The sequence below is a fragment of the Musa acuminata genome, chromosome BXJ3-4, assembly GCF_036884655.1.
Source record: "Musa acuminata AAA Group cultivar baxijiao chromosome BXJ3-4, Cavendish_Baxijiao_AAA, whole genome shotgun sequence".
Taxonomy (NCBI): Eukaryota; Viridiplantae; Streptophyta; class Magnoliopsida; order Zingiberales; family Musaceae; genus Musa; species Musa acuminata.
Window position 1 is genome coordinate 665,571 of NC_088352.1, and position 26,222 is coordinate 691,792.

The 26,222-nt window shown below is 37.4% G+C and overlaps 1 protein-coding gene across 9 annotated transcripts; it reads right to left on the reverse strand.

Moving 5' to 3' along the window:
• Positions 1 to 1,517: 1,517 nt before the first annotated feature.
• On the reverse strand, positions 1,518 to 24,265 carry LOC135636275 (DNA ligase 6-like). 9 transcript variants are annotated; one of them, XM_065147920.1, is made up of 20 exons: positions 21,694 to 24,262; positions 21,475 to 21,592; positions 21,310 to 21,391; positions 18,510 to 18,612; positions 18,338 to 18,425; positions 15,781 to 15,883; positions 14,949 to 15,077; positions 12,808 to 12,855; positions 11,671 to 11,768; positions 11,529 to 11,594; positions 6,717 to 6,876; positions 6,520 to 6,627; positions 4,707 to 4,756; positions 4,432 to 4,466; positions 4,247 to 4,308; positions 3,857 to 4,018; positions 3,668 to 3,756; positions 3,455 to 3,554; positions 2,004 to 2,121; positions 1,518 to 1,928 (listed from the first exon to the last, which is right to left on the reverse strand). In XM_065147920.1, the coding sequence occupies exons 1-20, from the start codon at positions 23,942 to 23,944 to the stop codon at positions 1,738 to 1,740; spliced, it is 4,161 nt and encodes a 1,386-aa protein (XP_065003992.1). In that variant the 5' UTR covers positions 23,945 to 24,262; the 3' UTR covers positions 1,518 to 1,737. The 9 variants fall into 9 exon arrangements, 6 of the variants coding, with proteins under 6 accessions (XP_065003992.1, XP_065003991.1, XP_065003993.1 ...); XM_065147919.1 differs by having other exon boundaries at positions 18,338 to 18,434; positions 21,694 to 24,261; XR_010495852.1 differs by having other exon boundaries at positions 1,898 to 1,928; positions 2,004 to 2,140; positions 18,338 to 18,434; positions 21,694 to 24,264.
• Positions 24,266 to 26,222: the final 1,957 nt, after the last annotated feature.

Genomic DNA, 26,222 nt, shown 5'->3' on the forward strand with positions numbered 1-26,222 from the left:
GGAAACCAACGGAACCCAAAGTTCTCTTTCTTTCCCGACTGCAAGCAGCTGTTGTCACGATCTCCAGGTTGAATTCCCTTCTCCAAGAAAGCAGTCCTGTTGATTGCTTGTTTTCCATCAGACAGGCAATCCCAACGGCAACAGATAAGCAACCCCAACATCATCAACAGCACGATGCAAAAGCTGAACTCGATCTCCGTCAGTAGCAACCCTGTACTTAGCTGGTCGCCGCATCCTTCACCTGGATCCCCCTCAGGTACCCTACCAACTCCCGTGTGCAGTCCTTCACGCAGCTCGCCATATCCGTGATAGGATATTCACGATCCTATCACGTGTAATCCATCCGGTTTGACTTGACATGTCATGAACTTAGTTGGAATTATCTAAGTCGTAAGGTACCCTCATAGCAAAATCATAAACTTAACTGAAGTTGCCTAAGTGATGAGGCACCCTTGCTTCAACTCCTCGGACTTAGCAGAGATTACTTAAGTCATGAGGCGCCCTTGTGACATATGCGTCTGCAAAGGTTTACCCTAGTTGCATATGCGTCCGCAAAGGTTCAGCATAGTTGCAATCGTGTATAAGTCCCGAAAGACCTATAAAAATAAAAAATTAATTAGATTGAAAACGAGCGACGGACAAGTCCCAACGTCTTGCGAAGAGGGAAGCTTTATAAACAATTCAGTAAACACCTTAAGTGCAAGAGAGAAAAGAGGAAGGAGAAAACAATGACTTTAGAAGGTAGAACGAATAGTTGTAAGTCTATAAACAACTGCTCACTGGGTGCCAGGTGCCAAGGCAAATTTTCGTCAAATTAACGTGCAAATTTGTGAAGATTGTTCAACGCCTGACAATATATCGAAGCCCCATCCAGCCCTGTGCCACCCGTTCAGAGTGCTGAGATGACTGACATTTCACATGCAATTGTGATGTGCAAAAAACAAGTTGTGACACACGAAAACAAAACTATTTTTGGACAGTTTAGCTTGGCATAACGAGTGATCGCATTACAATACTGCAAATTATCGTTGCTTACATTTTCTAAGCAAAAACACATAAAACCAAGTCAAAACATATTACCATGTCTTTGTACAAGTATGCAAAAGCGATAAATGATTCATTGAACGAAATTGTTATGGATGCGCGCCAACCGTTTGTGACAGGACAACCATCGCCTCATGAAAACACTTGTACAGCCATGAGGCGATGGTTGGTCAAGATGATGCTAAAACCACTCGCAAAGAGAATTACTGCAGCCGCCACAAAGATGACGAAGCCAATCAGGAACCACACCAGGCTGGTCAAGATGATGATGGTGCGAAAGATGAGGGTGAGAAAGCCGACGACATGGAGGTGGACCACTGAGAAAGCCGAAGCTGTTCAGGAATCTGATGTCTAAGTTTCTTCAGAGCGTCAATAGTCTGATGGCAAACACATCTAAATGTGATTAGATCCTGAACTGAGAAACTGCATGTTCAAGCAAAACACATCACACGCAGAAAAGGCCATAGTGAAGGTGCAGCAAAAAAAAACTTTACAACATTTATATCTCATTTACATAGGTTCATAAAAAGAAAAGTTCACAGTAATATCATCGATTATAAATGGAAACCAAAGAAGGTCGGGTACTCATATTGCTTACAGAATTAACTGAGGGGCAAAGCTATTTACACAACTAAATGCTCAGATCATCACCATGCTGTACAAAATACAAGCTGCATGATCTTCCGAAGATCCCTAATCTTCCTTGAACACCTCCATCTTTCTCGTTTGAGCCTTGTACATGCAAGCGATATCAGCTGCAGTGCTGCAGTCTTCGGATTTCCTGTCCGACAAAGAACGTATGTATCTTGGAAGTCTCACTGAGATACCTCGAGAAGGGTGGACTAAGCCAACAGCAGCATGGTGAACTGGTGAGATTGTGAGGTCTGCCAAATATTTTTCGATTGTCATCAGAACATACAACTCCATAAAGTTCTATAGACCTTGAAGTACAGACATACCCGCGCCTCGTATTTCCCACACAAGCTCAGGGGGAAACCATAGATCAGGTGACTCGTCTGTTCGATAGTAAGATGGCTTCTTGAGCAATAATCTTTCGCCAGAAAAGAATTCCTTCATCTGTAAGTCAGTTAGGAGACTGACATACAGTCAACATCAATTACCAAAGTATCAAACAAATAGGATCATCAGAAATGGTCCCATTAGATATCTCGTAGATGTTTCATCACCAGATGACTTAGCATGTAACCCTAGGTTTTTACTCAAAATGTTATTTGGACATCTTCTACTTGTCTGGACTAGTAACAATGTGGATCCAATAAATTATATTACAGTAACATGAAAGTCAAACCTTGCAAACCACATCTAGACCTATTGTTGGGAAAAACAGGTCATGTCCAACATAGTCTCATGAAATAAGATTAGTTTTGTGCATAATGCAAGTCTAATGTTAGTATAAAAAGATTAATATGCAATGATACAATTAAAGGACAGTGAAAAATGCTGCCAAGGCAACAGTGGCAGTGCAACAGTTCTATTTAGAAATTGTAAAAGGCCCTGGCATCTCTCGTATGAGATCAGATGAAACATGCGACTTTGAGAACTTGACATTCATATCAAATACGGTGCAAAAAATCATAATCTATATGAATCAAATGATAGCATATATATGAGATTTTCATAATAAGGGTCTCAAGGACACAAAGCAATTGGGAAAAACACAAAAACCAAGAACATAGAAACACTCCAATATGATTGAATCTAAAAAAATGCACAAAAAACTCATTAACAGTGGACATAGGAACTCGTTTATGCAACCTATACATAGGAAGGAGAAGCTTAGTTCATTAATACATCTTTGCTTAGTCCATATTTGTTTAAGGTGGATGCTAATGAGATGATTTAAAGTACTTATTTTTCACTTTAGACCTGTGTTTCTCCTTATCTGCAATTAAGCACCATAAATTGTTTTCCAAATGACCAAATAATTCAAGAAATGCATTTAGTACAGTATTCATGAAAGCCAAATATGAGGAAATCTCAGCTAACATAGGATGTTCAAATGTATGCAAGGAACAAAATCAAGTGACCCCCACTTAATTAAAAGAGTAAAACTGTAAAAGACAATCAAAGATCTTTTATCTCAACACAAAATAAGCTCCGCCATACTTGCAATGTCTGCCATCACAAGTGATCCAGTAAACTACAGCTTCATTATAATTTTTAGTAGAAAAGCTAGCTCTATCAACTGGTGTGCAAAAGTAATGGAAGACAGACTTTGAACATTTGAAATGTTTAAATCATACCGACACTGATCTGAATATGTCGAATCAAATTTCAAAGTGCTATTTTGTGTTGGAATAGGTTAGCCATAGGAACAGACGGTAAGCAGACCAAAATACCAACAAGATTGGTTATCTATATTTCTATGATCGAGCATTTGGACAAATACCTCTAAATAGAAGGAATCCGAAAAACCAGACATAACACGGCAGATACTTTGATATTCTTCCGTATCAGGATTGTAGCATGCCATAAGGAAAGGACTGTACCTGAATTATGATATTAAAAAAGGATACATAATTATCCTCCTGCGAATTGGTGAAATATCATATATTGTTGCAACAAATTAACAAAATAGACATAAAAGCTCTACAATTCATACCATCCAGCTTTTCTACCATTTCCATACCAAGCACCAATAGGAACAAGATCAAAACTGTCACCTAATCCTTCAATATAATCACGTTTTACCTGTAGCAGTTGGTAGAGATGAAAAAAAAAAGAAGGGCAAAACAGATATATCTCCTATTCCTATATTTAAAACCCATGACTCAGAATATAATTTAAATACCTTTAACCATGCCTCACTACGTTTTGATGCAGAATATCCAGCATCAATATCCAAAGTCTTCACCATTATTCCTTCACAAGAAGATTTACATGCATCTTTGAAAAATAAGTTTATTCTAGACAATGTGTTTTGATTATTCAGACATGCTTCATCTGCTTCCACCTATAAAATAGCAGCATTATAGATAAATGTGTTACAATAGTTAGTGACTCAGCCTGATCGAAGAAGAATAAACAAAAAATGTTGTCTAAAAGAGGACTAACAGAGGGAACAGCAGAAACTATATGCATATGTCTATACATGTAAGCACTCTGGGAGATACATGTATACACATTTGTGAAAGTAGAGAATGGAGAAAGTGGAAAAATAAGGAAAGGTGGGATATTTTACAGTTATTTCCTTAGCAAACTCCAAGTAACCCATCTTTTCCTTATAAAACAAATCCTTCACATCTGTTATGTTGCAATTCAGACAGAAAATTAGAGTGACTTAATATGAAATAAGATGTGATTTCATATGTTCTTAAGGACATGGTAGATGTAAGAGAGAGAGATGTAGACTAAAATGACACATACACTTCCTCCTTTGACGAAGTGGAAAATCCAACAACCTGGAAAACAGAAAATAACTTAAAGACCTGATGCTGAAATTAATAATATCATGCTTCAGAATTCAAATAAACAATGACTAAATACTGAAAGAAATATTCATCAATGCAAGTTGTTGGTGCTAAGCAACTATAGCAATAAAATATACAAATGCCAGTATTTGCTAGGTCCTAGCTACCTGTGGAGTTGTTAATCTTGAAAGGTTTAAGAGAATTTAAATCTGCTGGAAGGTTGGGAAGTACCGTTCTCCATTGCAAAACATGATATCAAAGATGAACACGCAAATATCAACCTGTAAAACCATGTCTAATGTAGGAGAATGAGGACAATGATTCAAACTCCAAAAAGCATTAATAACAGAAAATTCATATGTAATGCTCAGTTAACAATCTTCATCTAATGATGGAGAATATATAATTTAGGTTGCAACAGTCACCAGCCAAAAATAACATAATGGGTTTACAAATTGGTACTCGTCAGCACATAATCAAATGTACAGTACAAGAGGTACCTACAAAAATCATGGCAACCCATGCAGAAGGTGCATGAATATCTTAAAAAAGGACTTATTAAATAACCACCATGAATATCTCAAAATCTCTAAAAGAAAAAAAAGATCCATTATATTTCATCACTTGATAGTAGACATTATATTCCACTGAATGACAACACAAGACTTTAGAGTCAGCAACACAAGTATTTCAAATCTAGACCTACATCTAATAAAAAATGCAAAAGCAAGGTTTCCCATCTGGTGCCAGCCCTGGCCTGGACTGGTATGTATCGACAAACACAAAAAAACCTTAAAAAATACCTGAAAATTCAAAAACCATATTTTAAGCCTTTTAATTATAATTTAATGCAATTTCAATTAAATTTCAATAAGAATAAGAGTAAAATTAAGAATTAGATATCAAATTTATTTTCGTTGTAGAACTAGAGGTCAAAGGGATCAATCTTTGGCTCCTTTAATTGAAGAGATCTTCCACCAAATGACATGTTTGATCGCTTTAATCCCTCCAAAGAACCTCTAATCACCAATGAGAATGAGAGGGGAGTTGTGTGAGTGAGGAGTGAAAGAGGGGAGTGAGGAATGATTTAGAGAGTAGAACCAGCCCCAAAACGGGATCCAACGATCAAATTGACCGTCAGACCAAGTTTAATCTCAGCCATTCATTTGGTACGATCGAGATCCAACCGTTACTGACCAAAACATTTTGGTAACGACCATGTTTCAACAGTATTGCCAGAGATTTGAGAAGTATCTGGCGGTACACCCTGCCTGCTATATGTCATCTGAAACGGGACGGTCCACATGTCAATCACTGGGTGGATTGGTATGTACCACATGTGCCATACCATATCAGGTGAAATTGCATTCCTTGAGCAAAATTATCCAGAAAATAGAATCAGTTTACTGTTCAGGTATAGTATTCACAATAGCATATTATTTATACAAGTACATTCAATATTTGAGATTTTAGTGCATCTTTGGCACCTAATGTCATCATACAGTGGATATGCCTTTTCTTTACTCCTAATCATACAGTTACTTTCTCTTCTAGTTTCTCTTTTTGTCAAATGATCCTGGTAATCACAGTGTAAGAGTATGGTGTAGGAGAGATATAGCAGACTAGGTATAAGTTGAACGAAGTTTCAAGTCATGTTAAATTGGAATTTTCTATTCCAAAATATTCTTATGATAATTTATATCATTAATTTGTTTTAGGAAGCATTTAGTTTGACATTTATTAGTATAAGATTATAAATACTTATGTATCAAAAATTTCTAGAAGCCTTTCTAGATGTACTATTGTAGATTACAGGTTTTCTAAAGAGGAAAACTCATCTCACATGTTTGACTAGTATAGTAAAAGTGTAGGTATAAAAAATCTAAGAGGATTAATGACCCTACTAAAATTGGTGCTGATGAATTTAACAATGAATAGTTGGAATTAAAAATTAAGGCACATAATCATAGAAACAAATTAAGTATACTCCAGCATCCTAAACAAAGTGAAAAAAAAGAGAACAAAGAAGAAACAAATCACATACTCTGATGTTATCAATTTTTATCGAGGAATCTTTATTTCCTCTCTCCCGTGAAGATAGTTCTTGAAAAGACATGAGTTTCCCACCATTCTTTCTATCCACAGCAACAACCTGCAGAAATAATCTTTACAACTAAGAATCTGTGTAACAATAAAATAATATATTTCTTTAGTAAAAAAGTTTTTGGTTGTAAAAATTACCTCTGCATCCAATATAAAAGTAGAAACTTCATGTTTACATGATTCTTTAATTGTATCTATTAAATCCGGGAATCTAGACGTTGTTTCCTTCATTTGTCGGGAAAAAACTCGTATAGATCCATCAGCTGCTCTGTGAATTTGAGCCCTTTGACCATCATATCTGAAATTAGAAGTTATTCATCAATAAATTCTTCTATTCCTTAATCAGGTCAAAAAAGCAAAAGATACTAAGATTGTTAAAAGGGAAAATGTCCTGACAAATAAGGCTTTTTTGGTAATATCCAAGTGACGGAGAACCATCGAGTTTTACAAAGGATTCAAAAAAGTTTATTCAGGACAAAGAAATCAACAAAAAGTTATCGATTAGTTGGCCTAGAAATTCTAAGAGTTGTGTTGAAAATTAAAAAGTTTTTTGGTCTTTGTAGAGACTCTTGTATTAAGTGCACTCATTTACTATTCAAGTATTCTAGAAGTCACATTTTGGATTTCTAAAAGGCATACTAATTCCTTAGGAGATTATACTTGGGAATCATTGTCTTTATTGACTATACTAAGGCTCCTAAACCCCTATAAATAATGGAGTTTATCAATGGATGACTTACTTTATATTTAAATGAAAAGAATCACATTTTCTCTGGTCTCTTACTCTCCTCTCTTATCTCACACTTCTCTTTCTTTCTAGTTTCCTACTTTGTTCTACATTAATTTGGTCTCAGAGCTCATCAAGAAACATTTCCTATACCTCATTGGGCCCCAACTAGTAGCTTCAATCAACAGTGATGTCACTCATAGATCCTTGCACCTCCAATGTCAACCCCTTGCATGTGGAGTTGGATTTTGGGGCGACTATTCCTACGAAATTGGTGGACCACATAGCTCTCAATGCTAGGTAAATTTTTGAAAACTTTACTAATATTTTTTTGATCGAAAAGAAAATTCATATATCTTATTAGATCATGGTTTTCATCGCTTCTCCCCTTGTTTTCTCCTCTCTTTTTTTTCTTCTATTTTTCACCCTCTCTCCCCCCTTTAGCTACAACTATAGTACAACTAAAATTTGAACCCTTGAAAGTTATCCCAAAAACCAAAACAAAAAGTACGAAAAAAAAAAGTAAACTATTTGAAACATTGCATTTCTACCTTGTACATCGCAACAATTAACAACCTCATTACCAAAAAGTAATTTGTTGATAGCATTAGAATCATGACTCGATGAGGTGAAAACCCAATCAATCTTGATGAATCCCTAAAGGGACCCTTAGGACCAAACTAGCAGATCATGACACAATGTTGAATCAGTTATGTGAACAAATGACCGAAGTCCAAAGAGTTTTCCAACACATTGAAAAATGACCCATGAATGAGGAAGTTGATAAGTCGATTATGTAACATATCCATTCTCCACAATCCATAGCTTCAAATCAAGGAATTTTACCTACTCCCGAAGCCTACTCAAGTGACCAAAACAAACTAGAAATTGAAAATGCTTATGTTACTGTTGTCCTCATTATTTTCTCTACTGCTAGTAATTCCAATGAATGGAAGAGGACAAGTATCTTCCATATTTTTATCCGAAGTAGAGAAAGAACTTGCAAATTGGGTATTGATGGGGTAGCACTATAAACATAGTCTCAAAATCTGCTATCAAAAGACTAAACCTTAGGCAAAGTCATATCCGATCCCATTCAAAGTAGCCTAGGTTGACAAGACCACTCTACCCGTGGCCGAGAGATGTTTGGTACCAATCAAAATGGCCGATTACCAGAATAATATTTACTATGACATCCTACCAATGAATGTTGCTTCTTTTAGGTCGGCCTTGGTAGTATGACCTTGATGTTACCAATCATAGGAGAGAAAACACGTGTGCCTTCGATATAAAGGCAAAAACATTATCCTATGACCAGCAAAACTATCAGAAAATGACAAAACAAGAACTCCCAAGTCTTTTCCACAAGTCCCAACCACCAAAGGATACTTATTGAATCCTAAATCTTTTGAAATAAAGAGCCTAAACAATAAATTTTGTGTGACCATCATTGCTAGAGAGATTCCTAGTCCTTGCACTATTCCTAACCTAACTACTGAGGCTAAATCTTTATTAGATAAATTTTCTGATGCCATACCCTTGGAATTACCTAGTGAGCTGCCACCCTGACGAGAAATCCAGCATGCCATTGACCTCCCAAGATCGCAACTCCCTAATCTCCCATATTATAGAATGAATCCTAAGGAGTGAGTCGAGTTAAACAAACAAATTGAAAAACTTTTGGCTAAAGGCTTTGTATGAGATGGTCTTAATCCTTGCGCTATTCCTGTCCTGTTAACCCCTAAGAAAGATGGGTCGTGGAGGATGTGTGGATAGCCGAGCAATTAACAAAATAACAATCAAATATCCCTTCCTGATTCCTTGACTTGAGGATATGCTAGACCTTCTCGCTAGTTCTAATTGGTTTTCGAAACTTGACTTGAGAAGCGGATACCACCAAATTCCTATTAAACCGGGTGACAAATGGAAAATAGCATTCAAAATGGAGAGTGGGGAGGGAAGAGGGAGAGAGAAGATAGATGAGAGATGATGGCAATGGAGGACAGTATAAGATAAAAAAAGAGTGGGATGATAATAGTGATGACTATCATTGGCTTGGGATAGCAGACTGAGAAGAGGGCAACAATAGTTGTTGTTGGTGTTGGCCATAGAGAGAGGTGAGCGTAGCGGGGAGAGGGCGAGAGGAACAGGGAAGAGAGAGAATGGGCTGAATGGAAAAGGTGGAAGAAAAATGAGAGAAAAAGAAGAGAACAGGAGAGGAGTGTAGGAATGTAGGTGTGAGACGATGCACATGTAGGGAAGACCAATTGGGTTGCATGGGAGATAAGTCTGTGTTATGGAAGAATTGGATTTGGACCAAGTTGAGGGTTTTGGGTCAAGTTGGATGTTTGGGTCATCCATATCAGCCCAAGAGAGCACTTGGGATGTCCGGCACCTTAGTTGAAGTGCTCAACTAGGTGGCCAAGTTGAAGGCATCCTTGCCCAAGGACCATGAAGTTGCTTGGGCCTTGCCTCACCTTTGCTGATCTAGGCAAGTGCCCAAGCACCTCTTGACATCGCTAATCTTTTGTATGTATAAATATAATACTTATCTAAAGTGATTAAGAATTAGTATGATGAACCATGGTTTGTCTTACTAGTCTGTACCGGTGTACCGACTAGTTATCGATACGGTACGCACCGAGCTGCACTGAGCCATACCTAGCATATCGACACACGACACATGGAGGCATATCGATGTACCGCCCGTACCAGTCCCTCATTGAATCGGTACATACTACCCATACCGAGCAGTATGCTACGGTATGATGAACCTCAGATGAACCTTAACCAATAAACGAAGACAGACTTTGGGATATGCAGTGAAGTAGTTCAAAAAAATCAAGTAGGGAACATGAAAAGGTCTCACCACGTGCAAGGACTAATCTACATCCATCCCCAAAATTCTGTGATCAATTGAGTCTAGGGTAATAGGCTGCCCCTCTATTGCCATGCAGCTAACACTATGATAATTAGTGATACAAGGCACCTTTAGTTGCCAATTATACACAATATATCCAACCCACATAGAGAACTCAACTCATCATGTTCTTATGCTTCATGTCCATAAGCAAAGGTACTTGTGAGTTACGACAAGTTGCAATCCAATTGGTCCCTGGTATTACTTTGGAACCATCATGCTGAAACATAATATCTATGAGCATTGTTGTTGACAGAAACAAGTTTCTATAGTTCAAATTTTCTACCAACATTAAACCTACAATACCTGACATATCAAATAAGATCCAAATGTCAGATGACTAACTTTATCACCAAGGATTCACATGATTTTGGGAAAAATATTTGTGTATCATATGCAAGTTAAAAAGGATAATGGTTTGTGCAGCCTCATGAGCATCTTGACATGTCAATGATTAAGCTATTGTTATACCCATGCTGAAAATGATAACAAGCTAGATCATGCCATACAGAGCTGCACCATACATGCCTCGTAAACATATGCAAATGTGCACACTCGAAAGGAATGAACGATGCTGGAGAAGCTACATTTTAAATATCGAGACAAACAAATGTAACAAATCATGCAAAATAATAGACAGGAAGATGGAAAGTGGGGAAGCCCTCAGGCTCTACAAACCCATTCAATATTCTAGGAAACAAGTTCACGACAAGTCAATCTACATAAAATAAGAGCAAGAAGAAGAGCATCTGTTGCCAGATTTAACAGTGAGCTGGCATTGATGGTGGAAGGACAAGGTTTTTAGTTGAATTTGAACAGAGAGACCAACTACAAAAAATTGAGTTTCACTGATATTAAGAACATAGCCCAACTTATTTTAGCAGGTTTAAATAGGTTCATGTTAAGAACTGCCACCCTAGGTCGTTACACTAGTTCAGAGTCCCACTGTTTCACGTTACATTCGAAATTGTATGAAACACTAGTACAGGTCCATCCATGGACTGATACCACCAGTCGGCATGGTAAGGTGGTCCATGGTTTAGACAATTTCACAATATCACTTACAGTAACTTCCCAATTCCTCCCATCTCTTACAAATATAAAAAATGTGCCTTGCAAGTAAACAAGTGTTCTCAATTTGAAGCCCTTACACCTAACTTTAGCATTTGAAATGTGCTAGGAAAGACTTCATTTATATTATCACTGTACTATCAGTCATCCAATATCTTGTGCCACAAATTTTATCACTGAAATGTTAAATTACTTAAGAAGACAAGAACAGGCTTATCACATGACAACATACTTATATTCACAGGTGAAAGCTCTACCCTCAAACAATTTCAGCACTTGCATAGCACCATTGGTAATTCTGCCAAATTTTAAAGAAAACCATTTAGGCAAATGTGAAGAAAAGAAATATGAGAAGGACAAAGTAATGGATTTACCTGGCAAGCATAGGTGGAATAGGTGTGCCAGGTGTCATTTGCAGTGAAGCTGCAGAAAAATCTATGCCTTTGCTCAAAAGAGAAGGAATAAGCAAATCCTGTTTGACCAACAGAAAAGGTGAAATGTTGACGCATAAGCGAGGATCTAACATCTGTAAGCTTGTCACGAACACCTTAAATAAATTTTATATACAACAAAAAAATTTCCCAATTTCAGCTGGTTGAGAGTACTTGCACCATATTTTTTGGTCCTGTGCCTCTATTAATCCAAAGTGCAGAGGACAAATGCCCAAGGGCATCACAGAATAACACATTTACCTTATTATTTCATTACATTCCTTTTCTGAACTTCAACTTGGCTTATAGAGAGTGATAGGCAGCCTACCCGGTTTCAGCCAATTTAGACAAAAAACAGACTATTCAAACCAAAGTAAGATAATTTTGGAATATTTCAATGACTCAGAAAAAACATGCTTCATTGATACAAAACTACAGGATGCTCCAAAGATCCAACAGGAGCATATTCAAGTAACCACAAGATGAGCAACCTCCAAGTTTCAGGGACAACTCCATATTTGATAACTAGTAAACAGGAAATAAACAAATCCTACAAAACAAAAAAGGAAATGAATGACTAGTTCCATGAAAAAAATAACACTGACCAACTTCCTCCAAAAGAAAAACACCTTTGTAGACAGAGGCAACCATAAGACCTTGTTTTTGTAGTGGCAGATCAGTTCATGGTTCTAACCAAATGGTCACTCACTTGAAACTTTTGCTTCTTGGATATGAAATCTAAGGTTTTGTTTCTATGGTGGAGTATCATTTACTTTTACGATGTCTTTTATATCATATGAAACAAAGTCAAATACCAACATATAGTTTATCTAAGGACATTTGTTTCTTGTTTTCTTATTTTATAAAAAATCATCTAACTGTTGCTCCTGCACTGTGGTTACCAGTAATTGAGCATAATTTGAGATACAGTCTTAATCTACCGACTAGTTGGAGCCCATGCTATTGTTCAGTAGAGCTACTTAAGCCAATGCCATTCTATAACATGCAATATATATGTTGCTGAAATGAGGAAAATAAATTTACCAACAAAAACAATTAATCAATAGTCAAAGAAATTACCAAATTCGGAAGCACATTGTATGCCTCAGCAACTGCTGCAGAAATACCCTGAAAAAAAAAAGGCCATCACCTTGAAAATTTGCCCTTATACACAAGGTTTGCTGTACCGTGGCATACCGATATATACCGGTTTGATAGGGAACCGATATAAGTGGTACATTGGTACACTCTCATGTACCGTGTGTTGGTATACTCAATATGGCTCAATACAATTCGGTACGTACCATACCAATAGTTGATCGGTACACCGGTATGGACCGGTAAGGCGAACCATAATTATGCATACAGTGATAACCATGGCTAAATAGCAATTTCCAAATACTGACAAAAGCAAACAGTAATGCAACCATCAAATATCTTTCTCATATCAGAAAACGCTGTTAAATAATTATAAGAAGTAGAAGAACTGAATATAATTTGATTGATACCAATCATAGTAACAATGTTCACGAATTGTTATTTCGTGTAGGACCATATCATTACCATTTTGGCAATGTGGAATAGTTCCGGAATTAGCCTGGGAATGTCAACATCATTCACATGACTCAACACAAGCATATTGATAGGACGGCGCATGCCGACCTGTGCAGACATGTGTTTAGCAGCAAAGCAGTTCCACTAGGCCATTAAATTTGTTTTAAGCAAATGAAGAAACATGTGCATGTTAGTAACAAAGACAACTAGCAAAAGTGACAATTAAATGATATCAAAAGTTTAGTTATAGTGGCTATTGACTAACAGCACATGTGAAATCCAAGGTTTCAAATTTCCACCATATCGATCAATATGGGCCAGTATTTACTAGTTCAACCAAGCACTGGTATAGAAACATATAGTTTGATACCAATATAATATAATTCACTTTTGAATTATTTTATTCAATGATGTTAGGAGGTAATAGTCTGGTATACTGGTACCATATAGGTCCGGTAGATCACAGAAACCAGTATCAGATCCAGATTTAATACATAGTAAATCAATCAAAGATAAGTTAAATCTGCATTAAATTAGGCAAATATCACCTTTTAACCATTAGCTATTTTAAGCATCATAAGAAGCCAGCTGTGGATACAAATATTTCTTAGCCACATTCATGACCAATTTGAAATCATAAAAATAATCAAGGAATAGATAATAAGATGCATATACAACCAATGGTGTTTGCTCAAAAAAATATGCCTCAGTAATGTAGTCATATTGTGATGAGCATCTCTAGCAGACATGCACATTCACAAATCACAGAGTGTCTCGAGACAGGCACATAACATGCATGTCTTTCACATGGCACATGTCCAATATTATATTATACAATATCTCCAGTGATTCTACAAAAAAACCTTTATAGTGGCAGAGCACACATGGAGACCAGCATGATTGTGAAAATATGATATTCAAGCTAACATGCAAGTATAAGTGTTCAAATTGAACCCCATGAGCCCCAAATGTCCTGTAGGATGAGATTCTGGATTGTATGTGGACCCTGATAAATCATCATTTAAGTGGGAGAGATTAATAACCCACAAAAATGGTAGGCCATAGAATGAGATAGTACATAAGTCACTAACCACTCCCAAAAGGCAGCTTCTCAATAATTCTTGAAAATAAAGCCCATATGATTTCACACATGATGGTAGGCTTTCCACGTGGAAAACCCACGGAAGTTTCAAGACTATATTTGGGACATCAGCCAAACTCTAGTGGAAGATAATGCGATCAATAAATAATTCCACATTAGGACTTCACAGCAGAGAACTTAGAAATGGGAAAGCATAAACCTGCTAGCAAAAGTCAATAGTGTCATCATACAATTCTGACAATATTGACACAATTTTAATTCTATTTTATAGGATCTTTGATTCATTATTCTTTTAAACTAACAACTATAAATTCCCACCTAAATTATAGAGAAGACAATGCTAATATTGTGCTTTAATCCCTATTTAAGAACTAATTCATATTCCATAAAAACCATTCCAAAAATGTAGTAGTGTTTGTCTGTGCAGATGATATAAAGTTTACACTTTACAATACTAGATTTCTATAACAAACTGTGAAGCTAGAAGCCTAGAACAAAAAACATATATATTCAAAAGCTTGAAAAAAATTCAAAGCTAGGCTTCTGAAGAGACAAAAGATCAAACCTGAAGCTGCAATCTAGTGGTCTCAGAAATTCTCACACATTGTAAGGGGGAGTGACTGTTCAGAACCACTGCTTGTGCTAGTGCTGGCAAAATGGTCTTCATCATGGCTCCAATACGCAGATTACGAACCTGTACAAGCAAATAAAAGTGAGAAGTAGGACAAAAGGAGGAAAAGGAGAAAAGAGAAAACATAAAAGAGAGAAGAAAACAGAGGTGAAAAACTCAATTTTCCATACGAGTGTTTCATAGTTGACAATGGTAAAAGTTCCATAATAATCATTTAACACGGTGATTTCAAATGGCCAGTCAAAAGCTACATGACAACTTCTGTTTCTAAATACTTCCATGTGCCACTAGTACATTATATGATAAAAAGTTGCTTTTTAAAGATATTTAAAAAATTATACAATCTAAGTTCTATGACATTCCCTTCAAACCTGATTGATTAATCTCAAGCTAGTAGGAAACGCCAAGGTTCAAAACAATCAGACCGGTACCTACTGACCAGTATTTTATCAGTCGGATCAGGAATCCACACTAATTTTTAATTTTTTTTAATCTGAATATTTGTTGAAAGCTGCCAAAAGCTGTTGGCTGTCAACAGCCCTACTGTCCTTTTCCTTCTCCTCTCCTCTTCTCTTCTCTCCCACTTTCCCTTTATTACATGTTGACCAGTAAGCCGGCATACCCTATGCCAGTACACGGGCATGTACCAAAACTGTGCAGACCAGTATGGATTACAAAATGAAACTTGAAACCTTGAGAAACATGCAAGTTAGATAAACAAATATTATGAAACATAAAACTAGAAAAACAAAGATAACAATCTCACCAAGGTTCTGACAAGAAATTTTATTTCCATTTCTCTACAAGAACGCATGAGATTTACAATAAGGTTTTTCCTCCGGACAGCACTTCCAGTACCTGTGATCATACTAATCAAGGCAGGAACAAACATGGAAATTATTCAGTTGCTGTTTTGGAAGTAAACCTAATAAATATGGATACAAAATTAAAAATGTAAGTTAATATGCATCCAAAGATTACAATATCACAAAAGCAATAAAAAAAGTTTCTAATTTTAATTTGTGAACCAGTAGAGATGGAAAATCAATAGACCACAAATTTTGACCCAACAGTTCTCAATCATCAGATGTAAGAGGCAAAAGTTTTCAGTACCAAAACTTCTGATCACAACTTCAAACTTGAATAGTTGCACTATGAACTTAAGTTTAAGATAAGGGACAAAAGGTAAAAATGACTATTAATAATTGAAGTGACAATATGATGTACTAGGTGAAAAATTAACAGCCATGGAGCCAGTAAATATGATCAAAATAAGCAATTTAACCACTCTTAAAAGGTACATTCCTGAATAATTTCAAGGTAAGTAGTCTATCAAATCCACCCAAGGAGGGCCTTGAAAATTTAGGTAGTATGGGTAAGCCATTCTTTTATCCAAGTATTGCACAAGTGATCTTTGCAATACAAGTAATCATGAATATCAACTCAATAGCCTACTATACCAGGCTCCTGCAAGTGCAGGATATTGAATAGTCAATGTACATAGCCTACACCTGCATGTAAAAAGACTACTTCTATCTCCAATGCTGATCAGCCAAGAAGAAAAGGAACAACCTCACCATGATGACAAGCCTTGCCCTCAAAAGCAAAACCAACAAAAAATAACTTAAGCAAGGATTTACAGACAAAACCATACAGCACCCAGTACAAGGTACACTGACCATACTGAGCCAGACAAGTTCAACAATTGAGTACTATTTGTTAGAGACAAATATTCAAAACTTTCATTTAAATGTAAATAGAATATATACTGGTATGATACCAGTTTTGATATTTGATTGAACTGATATGTTACCAAAATATCTAGCATACCCACTTACAACATTCAGTATCACTTAAAAATGGAGTATAAAGCAGTATGAAACCATATTACTGTTATGGTGTTTTAAACCATAGTAAATAGTTCATATTGTATTTTGGTCCCTGTTTGGTATCAAGGTCTGTAGCAGGGTCTGCAGTACCGAACTGTACCGCCCGGTACGGGCGGTACGTATCGGTCCGATCGGTTGTCGGTACGTGGACTGCCTGTTACCGGTTCGAGTGCACTGTAGTACTGTAGCACTGTAGTGGTGCTACAATACTCGGCACACCTGAGTGTACCGCTTGGTACACATGGATGTACCGCTCGGTATACCGTACCGTACCGGTACCGAGCCCAGATCGAAATATCGGTACGGTACGGTATTGCGAACTGGTTTGGTTTAAGTCCATCGAGGGCTTGATCTCATAAACCTAAACATCTATTTAGTCTCTTCTATTGTGACTCCATCAAATCCTTTAGCATACTTATGCTAGATCTAAATACTGGGTTATATATGAATGTTGTATAACACAAAAATGTTCAAGCAAAGAACATATGGTAACTAAGTCTAATATTAATTTCTTTCATGGTTATGAGTGAAACCAACTTTTAGAAGTTTCAGTGATTTTTACTAAACATGGATATGAATGAACAACTTAGTCTTCAAAATTTCTCTAGTGTTGTTAGCTTACCCTCTAGATTGTCATAATCTCCATGTTATGTTCTTGATGCTTCAAAATTCTCACGGGCATCAAGACAAATGGCATGCATTCACAGGTGTTGAATTCCAAAAGTTCCTCTATAACTTAATCATTGATCTGTTTAAACAGGATTTGTTAAACAGTTGAGTTCAGGTCAAACAACAGAAAATCATGGTCTACCTATAATTTTAACTTTCACTTATCCTAGCCAGGCCATAAATATTTCACCAAGTCATACTTAGACTATTCAAGTGGCACTGATGAATTTGACTTGCATTTATTACCAACCAACCCATAAATGAAAGCAACATTTCATTCATGCTGGATTACCAACAAAAGAATGATAAATAGCTAAGTTTTGCCATAGATGATCACAAATAAATGGTGTTAATATGAAGTCATGTTCAGAAAAGGTAACCCAAAAAGTTGAACATATAATGATTGTTATCACCAAAATGTACTAAATCTTACAGATTAAAACACTTTTGCATACTACGAGGAGGATGCTTTTGTCTCCTTCCTTCAGGGACTTAGCTATGAATCCTAAGCACATATTTTGCTAGACCCTACCTGTAATTTGACCACAGAAAGACCTGGCAATGGCCAGTAATATAGCCAAAGAAATATCTACAATATTTCCAGAAAGACACACATAAAAAGGTGAGTAAATACAAATGTTATCAAAATTAAATAGTGGCAAAAGATTTATTCATTGGAAAGATTATTATAACTGAAAACAAAAAGCTTTCCTGAGCTACAAAGGCCAGATCAGCAAACTGAAATTGAATTCACCAGACTGATACCTGATCTCTCGAAGCATACAAAATAAATGATGAATTGAAAGTGTACGAGGAGCAGCAAGTAAAGACTGAGTTTGCCGGATTTCTTGTGCTACATCACCTTTAAAATATTCTATCAATCAATACAGCAAAAGATCATAAGTTGATAATTACCAATATATAGCAATGATCTTACCAAGATCACCTAATGTGTTGTACATTTCTTTGATTCTGGACCTGTTCATGCCACAAGCCTCTTCCAGTGCAGTTACAACCAAACTTCCACCAACATTCAGTTCCTAGGTTCATAAATTTATACTCCATTACTTGTTAAAGGCAGCAACAAGAATGAAACAATACAGCATATAGAAATTTACAAGTCATGAACATAAATAAACAGATAATATTTAACAATGACATCAGTGTTGAAACTTATTTCATATTCAAATGTTTTAAATTGATATAAGAAGGGAAAACAATTCTTGTCAAAATTTGAATAAAATTTTGGAAAGTTGTAAAGTATTCGGCTTAGCAAGTTCCTTAGAGAGAAGATAAGACAACACTGTCCAAAGATTCTAAAGCTGACAGAAGACACTACCCTGTTCATTCCAACATTATCAACTCAAAGCAGGCATCGAGCATTTTGTCAACCCAATAATCTTAAATGGCATTTAACCAATATTGCAAGTGTAATTCAAATAACATAGTCAAGATGCAAGGTGTTAATCTAGGCACTCATCCGAGCAAAGAAAAACACACACATTATGAAAATATAAAAATTATAATTAAGGATAACAGATAATAACTCAAACAACAAGGAGTGGAAGACAACAGGCAGAGGAGAAAAGAATAAGAGGAAAGAGGGTAAGAATGAGGAAGAGGGAAGGGCAGCTGAGAAAGAAGAGGAAAGAGGGACGGAAGAAAAGAGGATAGGGAGAGAAGAAGAAAGGAGGTTTGGTTTGGATTGGGTTTGGATGAAACACAATACTAAGACATGACACTCGCCTAGGCAACATCCAATACAGGCACTTTGCTCAGATTCCATCAAGGTTCTCATGTGAGTTCACATGATATCACCGATAGAATCCATCCCTAAAACCATAAAAGGGTCTCCCTGATACACGACAATTTTTTTTAGTGAAATGACAGATCATTGTGAAAGACTACTTGACGTCAACAACTTCACTAAAGCCCTTCCAATAGGGAACCAAGATGAACAAACCTTGAACTAAAGCATCATAGACTCAATAAGGTGTTCTAAAGTCATATAGTCAAAGCTAGTTTAAAAGAAAATCAAATTTAACCCATTGTTAATGAGCATAAAAAAAGTCTGCCCATCAAAATTTGATAAATTGGTCATTTCTGGACTGGTTCTTGAAATGTGCAATTTCAGCGAAATACACTAACCCAAGGACCTGGAGTTGATCAAGATAGACAATCCTAAGAGATACCTGTCCACTAAGAGGTAATGGTCCAGAGGCAGAGAGGTGCTGCCAGATTAATGACACGTGAATACTGCCGGTGCTGGTCACAAGCCTCAATGAGAAAGACAGAGGGTTGTATTAGGTCATTGACAACCAACATAAAACTACATTAGGTCTGATAATCATGACTTATGGTTTTGTTGTTGTTGTAATAGTATTTTATTATAATATTATGGATACACATGTATTGTTGACTTTGTAGCATTCTTTAGCTAGATCCTTTTTGTTTCATGAATTTCTCAGTTTTCTTTTTTTTTTTTCTGTGTCATTTATTTTTACCCTCTTTTGACAGAAACAGCAATCTAACAATCAGATTAAATCCGTTAATGATGAGCCAGAAAAAGGGAAATTATTCCCAAACATAAATTATTGTACAAGCTTCAATCTCTTCAAACTATGCTGCCTACTGCTTCCCTTGTTGCTTATAATTGGAACAACTACCACCCATCCTCCCACCCCTCAACAAATTCACAATTATTCCTTCCGTAAGCACCAACAATGAGGAGGATGCATATTGAGTTTCTATGACAGCTAATTTTCTAATCTAATACTAAAATCCATTCATAAATGGACATCACCAAACTTACCTATCATGATTGGAACTTTGTTGTGCTCGTTTAACTTAAAGGAAGACTTTTATCCACTTAAACTCCATACCTACAATTCTTGAAAACATGCAACTTGGAACTTTCTAACATCATCAAATAAATCAAATCAGGACAACAATGATAATAAACAGGGCATAATGTCTCAACTATTTAAGATCAGCTACAGAGATTTTTTCCTTCCAATGAGCTTCACACAATTACCTAAAATAAATTCCCAAAATAAAATTAAAAAATCAAAATTGAACTGAGATCACTAAGATCACTAAGAAAAAAACTGATTAATTGCGTGCATATGCGCTACATATGAAGTCTAAACTAATCCTCTAGATTGATTGTTTGCTTACGGTGGTTTAGAACATCGGGTATTGGTGAAATCATTTTTAACCCTTATGAGATGGCAATGTTTCAGTACATGATATTCAACTAAGTTATTGATAAGGACGGCTTTGGCTGCCCTTCAACATCTTCACAACAAATTCAGGAGACAGATTTCTATCTTCCATCTACAATTAGTTGAAACAATTTGCCTCGAAATTCACCCTATATATCCAATACATTTGCATCTTTAGTAATCAGTACATCATGTTGCTTTTTGTATGGTTGTTCCAACGAATAAACAAGGAAAACACCTTCCATCTTTATATCCACTTGTTTAAGCTTGAAGCCCACTCCGAACCCAACGTGTGCATGGTAGCATAAAATGCACCACACCATCTCTCCGTGGTCCTATAACTGCCCTAAATAGAACTTTTGTACTGTCAATCAATCATAAAGCAACCTAAATCGCTTGCCATTCTAGAACAGTTAAAGGAAATATAGAGTGCAAAATGAGGATATTTTTTTTACAAGAAAACCATTCGTCCGAGTAGTCCAAAAAATACTAGGCCCTAGAATAAAAACTCACCATGTTTTCATGGTCAGCAGCAATCTTGTTTGTGCACAGATATAAAGCAGGCAGCACATCACCAGGAGACAAAGCAAGCAAGCTGCAAGAAATAAGTTAGTAGCCCACCAACTGCTTGAACACTGGTTCATTCCAAGACCGACCGAGAGGAAATATCAAGTGCACCTTCTGAACATATTACTCAGCATAGATGTGGTCTTTATCTTGCCTCTTACTTGTTCCACTAAATCAAAAGTCAGTGCCAGGTGCAAGTAGGGAGCAGGTTCTCCAGCTTTCCAGCATGCTGAAATAAAATTGCAACACTTGTCATGTAGTTATGCATGCCACCAGATGCAATATAAAGATGGCTCCCAACTGACTTCATTAAGAAAATGCAATACAAACCATGCTCAATTGGAGAATATTTTTCAATAGGTAATGATACATTAGCTGGAGTTTTGTCTTCTCTTGAACTTCCCTGTAGATACAATGTTGGCAAGCTTATTTTGTCTTCAGAAGAATTGCTTACCTTTTTGGTACACTTATTTACAAGAACACCTGAGACAAGAACTTCCGAGAGTAAATTCCCCTCATTCTCTAATATATTACTGGAACCACTATAATACATATCAACTGCTACGTCAATATTTCCTCTAACCTTCTCCAGCAATAAGGCAGCAGATTTTCTTGGCATGCCATTATTTATGATCTGGAGAAACTGATCCAACTCTTCTTTATGTGTTTCAATAGTAATCTGCTGATTAGAAGTAACAGCACAAGTATCACTGGAAGAAGCACCCGATGCAACTCTTCTGAAAAAATTTGTGATGGTAGATTGTTTGCCTCCACTTGATTCTAGATTTGAGCAACCTTTTGCTTTCTTTTTTTTCTTGTTTCCACCACCTAAACCCCTTTTTTTGGCCAGAGATGGAGTAAGCAGGCGTAAATTTTGGTTGGTTGACTGTTTCACTTGATCAAGGAAATTCTTTCTACCAGATTCAGGGGCTTCACCGACAGACTTCAAAGGAAGCAACGGCTCGAGGTTAGTGTTAATGCTTTTACAAGAGCTAGCAATAGAAATGTTACCAGCATTTGCTTGCTTATAGAATTCTGTTTCATGCTCAAAAAATTCTGAAACTGCACTAACAAGATCCCCATTTGACCTTTTCAGCAGATCTAAAACTTGATCCTGTTTCACCCAAGACGGCAAGCAATCTTGAAGGTCCTCAACTACTCCTTCCATTTCTTCATCATTCACCATATGCAGATCCTGTGAATCAGATTGCTGGCATGACCTTATTGATGTTGCAGTTGGATTGTCCACCATGTCCACATCCTCTTGCTGGTTTCTGTTACTTGTCATGTCATTCCCAGCACTTGTATCAGCACCCTCTGACTTCCGGTGGAAAGCCATTAGAAAATCATGCTTGTTTGCTGTCTCATCAACCAGCCCTGCAAAATGCTTCCTCATGGCTAAAGCATGCTTGCTGTCTAGCTTTTCAACATCCATTCCCACAGTTGGGATGACCCGTTTTGGCCTCAAGAACCTCACGTATTCTCTTAATTCATTATAGTTTGAATGTTCGCTGTATGGAACTAGATGAATCTCGAGTAGATCTTTAACCCTCACTGCAAATCCATCCCTCTTTGTCTCGTTCAGCCACCCTGTTGAAATGAAACCCACCGCCTTGTTGTATCCTCTCTCAGCCATGATCTCGTTCATCTTCACAAAATTAGGCCTGAAGTAAGGCCAAGTCTCACCCAACACATTCCAACCAATCACGTGGATGTCACTGGCTGAAGCATCCTCCGTAAAAACGCCTGAACCAGCAAACCCCAGAACAGACAAAACCTGCATCTTCCTGTTATCCACTTGCAGTAGGCAACCACACCGACGAGAAATCTCAAGCAAAATCTTCTCTTTCCCGATGACATAAGTTGCGATCAAGAAGAGAACCGATTCACCTGATCCCTCATTTTGTTCCTTAAATCTTTTGACTGTGTTGACAATGTATTCCACTGACTCCTCTTGTGAGGGGAAGACAAATTTGGGGTTGCAATACGTTGTGTCAAGGAAAACAGCATCCGCGCCAACAAAATCGCATAAAACAGGGTCCAATCTCATCTGTTCATGGAAACGGAAATCGCCTGTGTGGATAAACCTCTCCGGTCGCTGCCCTTCGCAGACACGGGTCCTGAAAAGGAACTGGACAGCGCCGGGGCAGTGATTGGCGTCGACGGCGGCCACCTCCCATCCGTCGATCTCCGTGAACTCGCCTAAGGACAGGGAGACGACGAAGAAAGGCGACACATTGAGGATCTCGACGAGGAGGCGAGCGGTGGTGGCGGAGCAAAAGATAAGGCCTTTGCACCAGGCACTGCCGAGGCCGGCGTAGTGGTCGGAGTGGAAGTGGGTGAGCAAGTAGGAGACGGAGAAGTCACCGGCGGAGCGGAAGCCGTCGACGACGAAACGGGTCCGGGGGATTAGCTTCGAGAGCGGGAAGTCAGAGGGGACCGGAGGGAGCTGGGAGCCATCGGAGAGGAGGCGGAAGGCGAGGGGAGGGGAGGGTGGAGGGGAAGGGAGAGCGGCGGAAAAGGAGCGGTAGGAGGAGAGGAAGAGGGAGGATGTGGAGAAAGGAGGAGGGGGAGTGGCCATGGGATCATTCGTGGAAGAGGGTTCAAGAAGGAAACAGAACGGAAATCGGCACCAAACACGCGAAAGATTTGAAGACTCGAATAAAGCGAAGGATGAGAAGGCTTATATATTCGAGCTCTATTTGCATATCAACCCTTGAATTCCAGTCTTGCCTTCTCTGCTGCTGCTTCCTTCTCTGCTCTAAAACCACATCGAATAACTACATGTCTATAATAAAAAATAAGCCAACTCTGGGAATGATACAATCCTTCTATATATCTAAAGCTGCTCTAAAATCACATTGAATCGCTGCATGTCTGTTGTCTATATGAATAAATAAGCCAACACTGGGAATGATACGATCCCTCTATATATCTAATGCATGTCAAATTTCTTGGATCACACATCTGATTCAGAAAGACCCAAAGTTGTCTGAGAATGTAACCCAACAGCAAAAATGTGTTGTAAAGCAAATAGTATTTTAAAGCAAACACTGTTTACGGATAGTTTCTCCATATCAAACCTGTTTGGTGAACTCTCACAGTGAATTGACGAGTTAGTAGCGACCTTGATGTTTTTAAACCTGCTGAACATCAATATAATGATGCAATTGCTGAACATCAATATGTAGACAATCCCTCTATATATCTATCAATTAGACGAAAAAAATACACAGAAACATATTGTTTCAATGAGATAGATATAGTGCCATATGGTTGCGAAGAATTAATTAGATCTCAACATGGCAAAGAGAAAAGGCACTCGTTAAGTGTAGCATAAATGAACGGTGTGTACAACAAGTCCACTGGACATATGCTTCCGGTTAACAAAACTTAAAATTGTTTTATAGCTCAAAACAGTTGAGATTGCAACACTCAGAATGGTGTTTATCAATTCCATGTATGACATCCTTTCCCAAAAGAACATTAATTATGTAGCAACCGATTTTAACTTGTTTCAAAGACATTACCATTCCATAACAAATAGGACAGACAAGAAATGCATAGAGCAAGTGAAGATGATCACTCAACAATGACGGTCAAAACTCCTGTACACAGCATACCATCGGAAAACATGAAAATTGGGATATCAAGAATGGATTGGTATCATGTTGAGCTTATTTCTCTAACACAAATAAGATTGGCTATTACAAATTCCAAGAAGTTTTTGAGAGTCAGAAACATCAAACGCTCCAGTACAAAGTTCTGCAGCACGCAATGCACATCACTGATCCAGTCACTTCTGCTTTGCAATATTTGATCATCATGAAGTGAGTGAATCAACAATCAGGAAATGTTGTCTCCGAATGACAGTGACATGGGACTCGGATATGCCAATTAACAAAAGCTCGAGAAAATGGAGCATCTAAGGCAACCCCAACCTTAGTTCCATAACCAAATAGATCCAATAATTGGAGAGGCAAATTTTAAGAAGTCAAAACCATCCATTCTTTTCAGATGTTAAGAATCTCTTGTTGGTCTCATATCAACATGTAAAAATTGCTGAAAGAGCAACTAAAAGTGCTAGAATTAATCCTTCAAATAAGGTTTTCTCCAAGTCGATGAGTAGAAAGACCTCACATGGATCTCAAATAAAGAGAAAATTGAATTGCCTAATATAATAGATATAAAATGACCAAAGTGATCAAAAAAGGAATTGCAATCATCTACTTGTCGTTTAGGGGGTGGACTACACAAGGCTCTCGATAATGTGTGAAAGGACGGTCAATGTAAATAGTCTTACACTCTTACTCCTACAAGTAGAGTAGAGAGTTCCTTTTCTATAACATGAACCGGGTCACCTAGATATCAATGAAACAACCCTATCATGACACCAATGCTCACCCTCCATCTGTTATACAACAGTCTTATTCCTACAAGCAGAGAGTTTCTTTTCTATAACATGAACCTGGTCACCTGGACATCAATGAAACAACCCTATCATGACACCAATGCTCACCCTCCATCTCTATTTATACACTATCAATATACAGTCTTACTCCTACAAGCAGAGAGTTTCTTTTCTATAACATGAACCTGATCACCTGGACATCAATGAAACAACCCTATCATGACACCAATGCTCACCCTCCATCTATTTATACGCTATCAATATACAGTCTTACTCCTACAAGCAGAGTTTCTTTTCTATAACATGAACCTGGTCACCTGGACATCAATGAAACAACCCTATCATGACACCAATGCTCACCCTCCATCTATTTATACACTATCAATATACAGTCTTACTCCTACAAGCAGAGAGTTTCTTTTCTATAACATGAACCTGGTCACCTGGA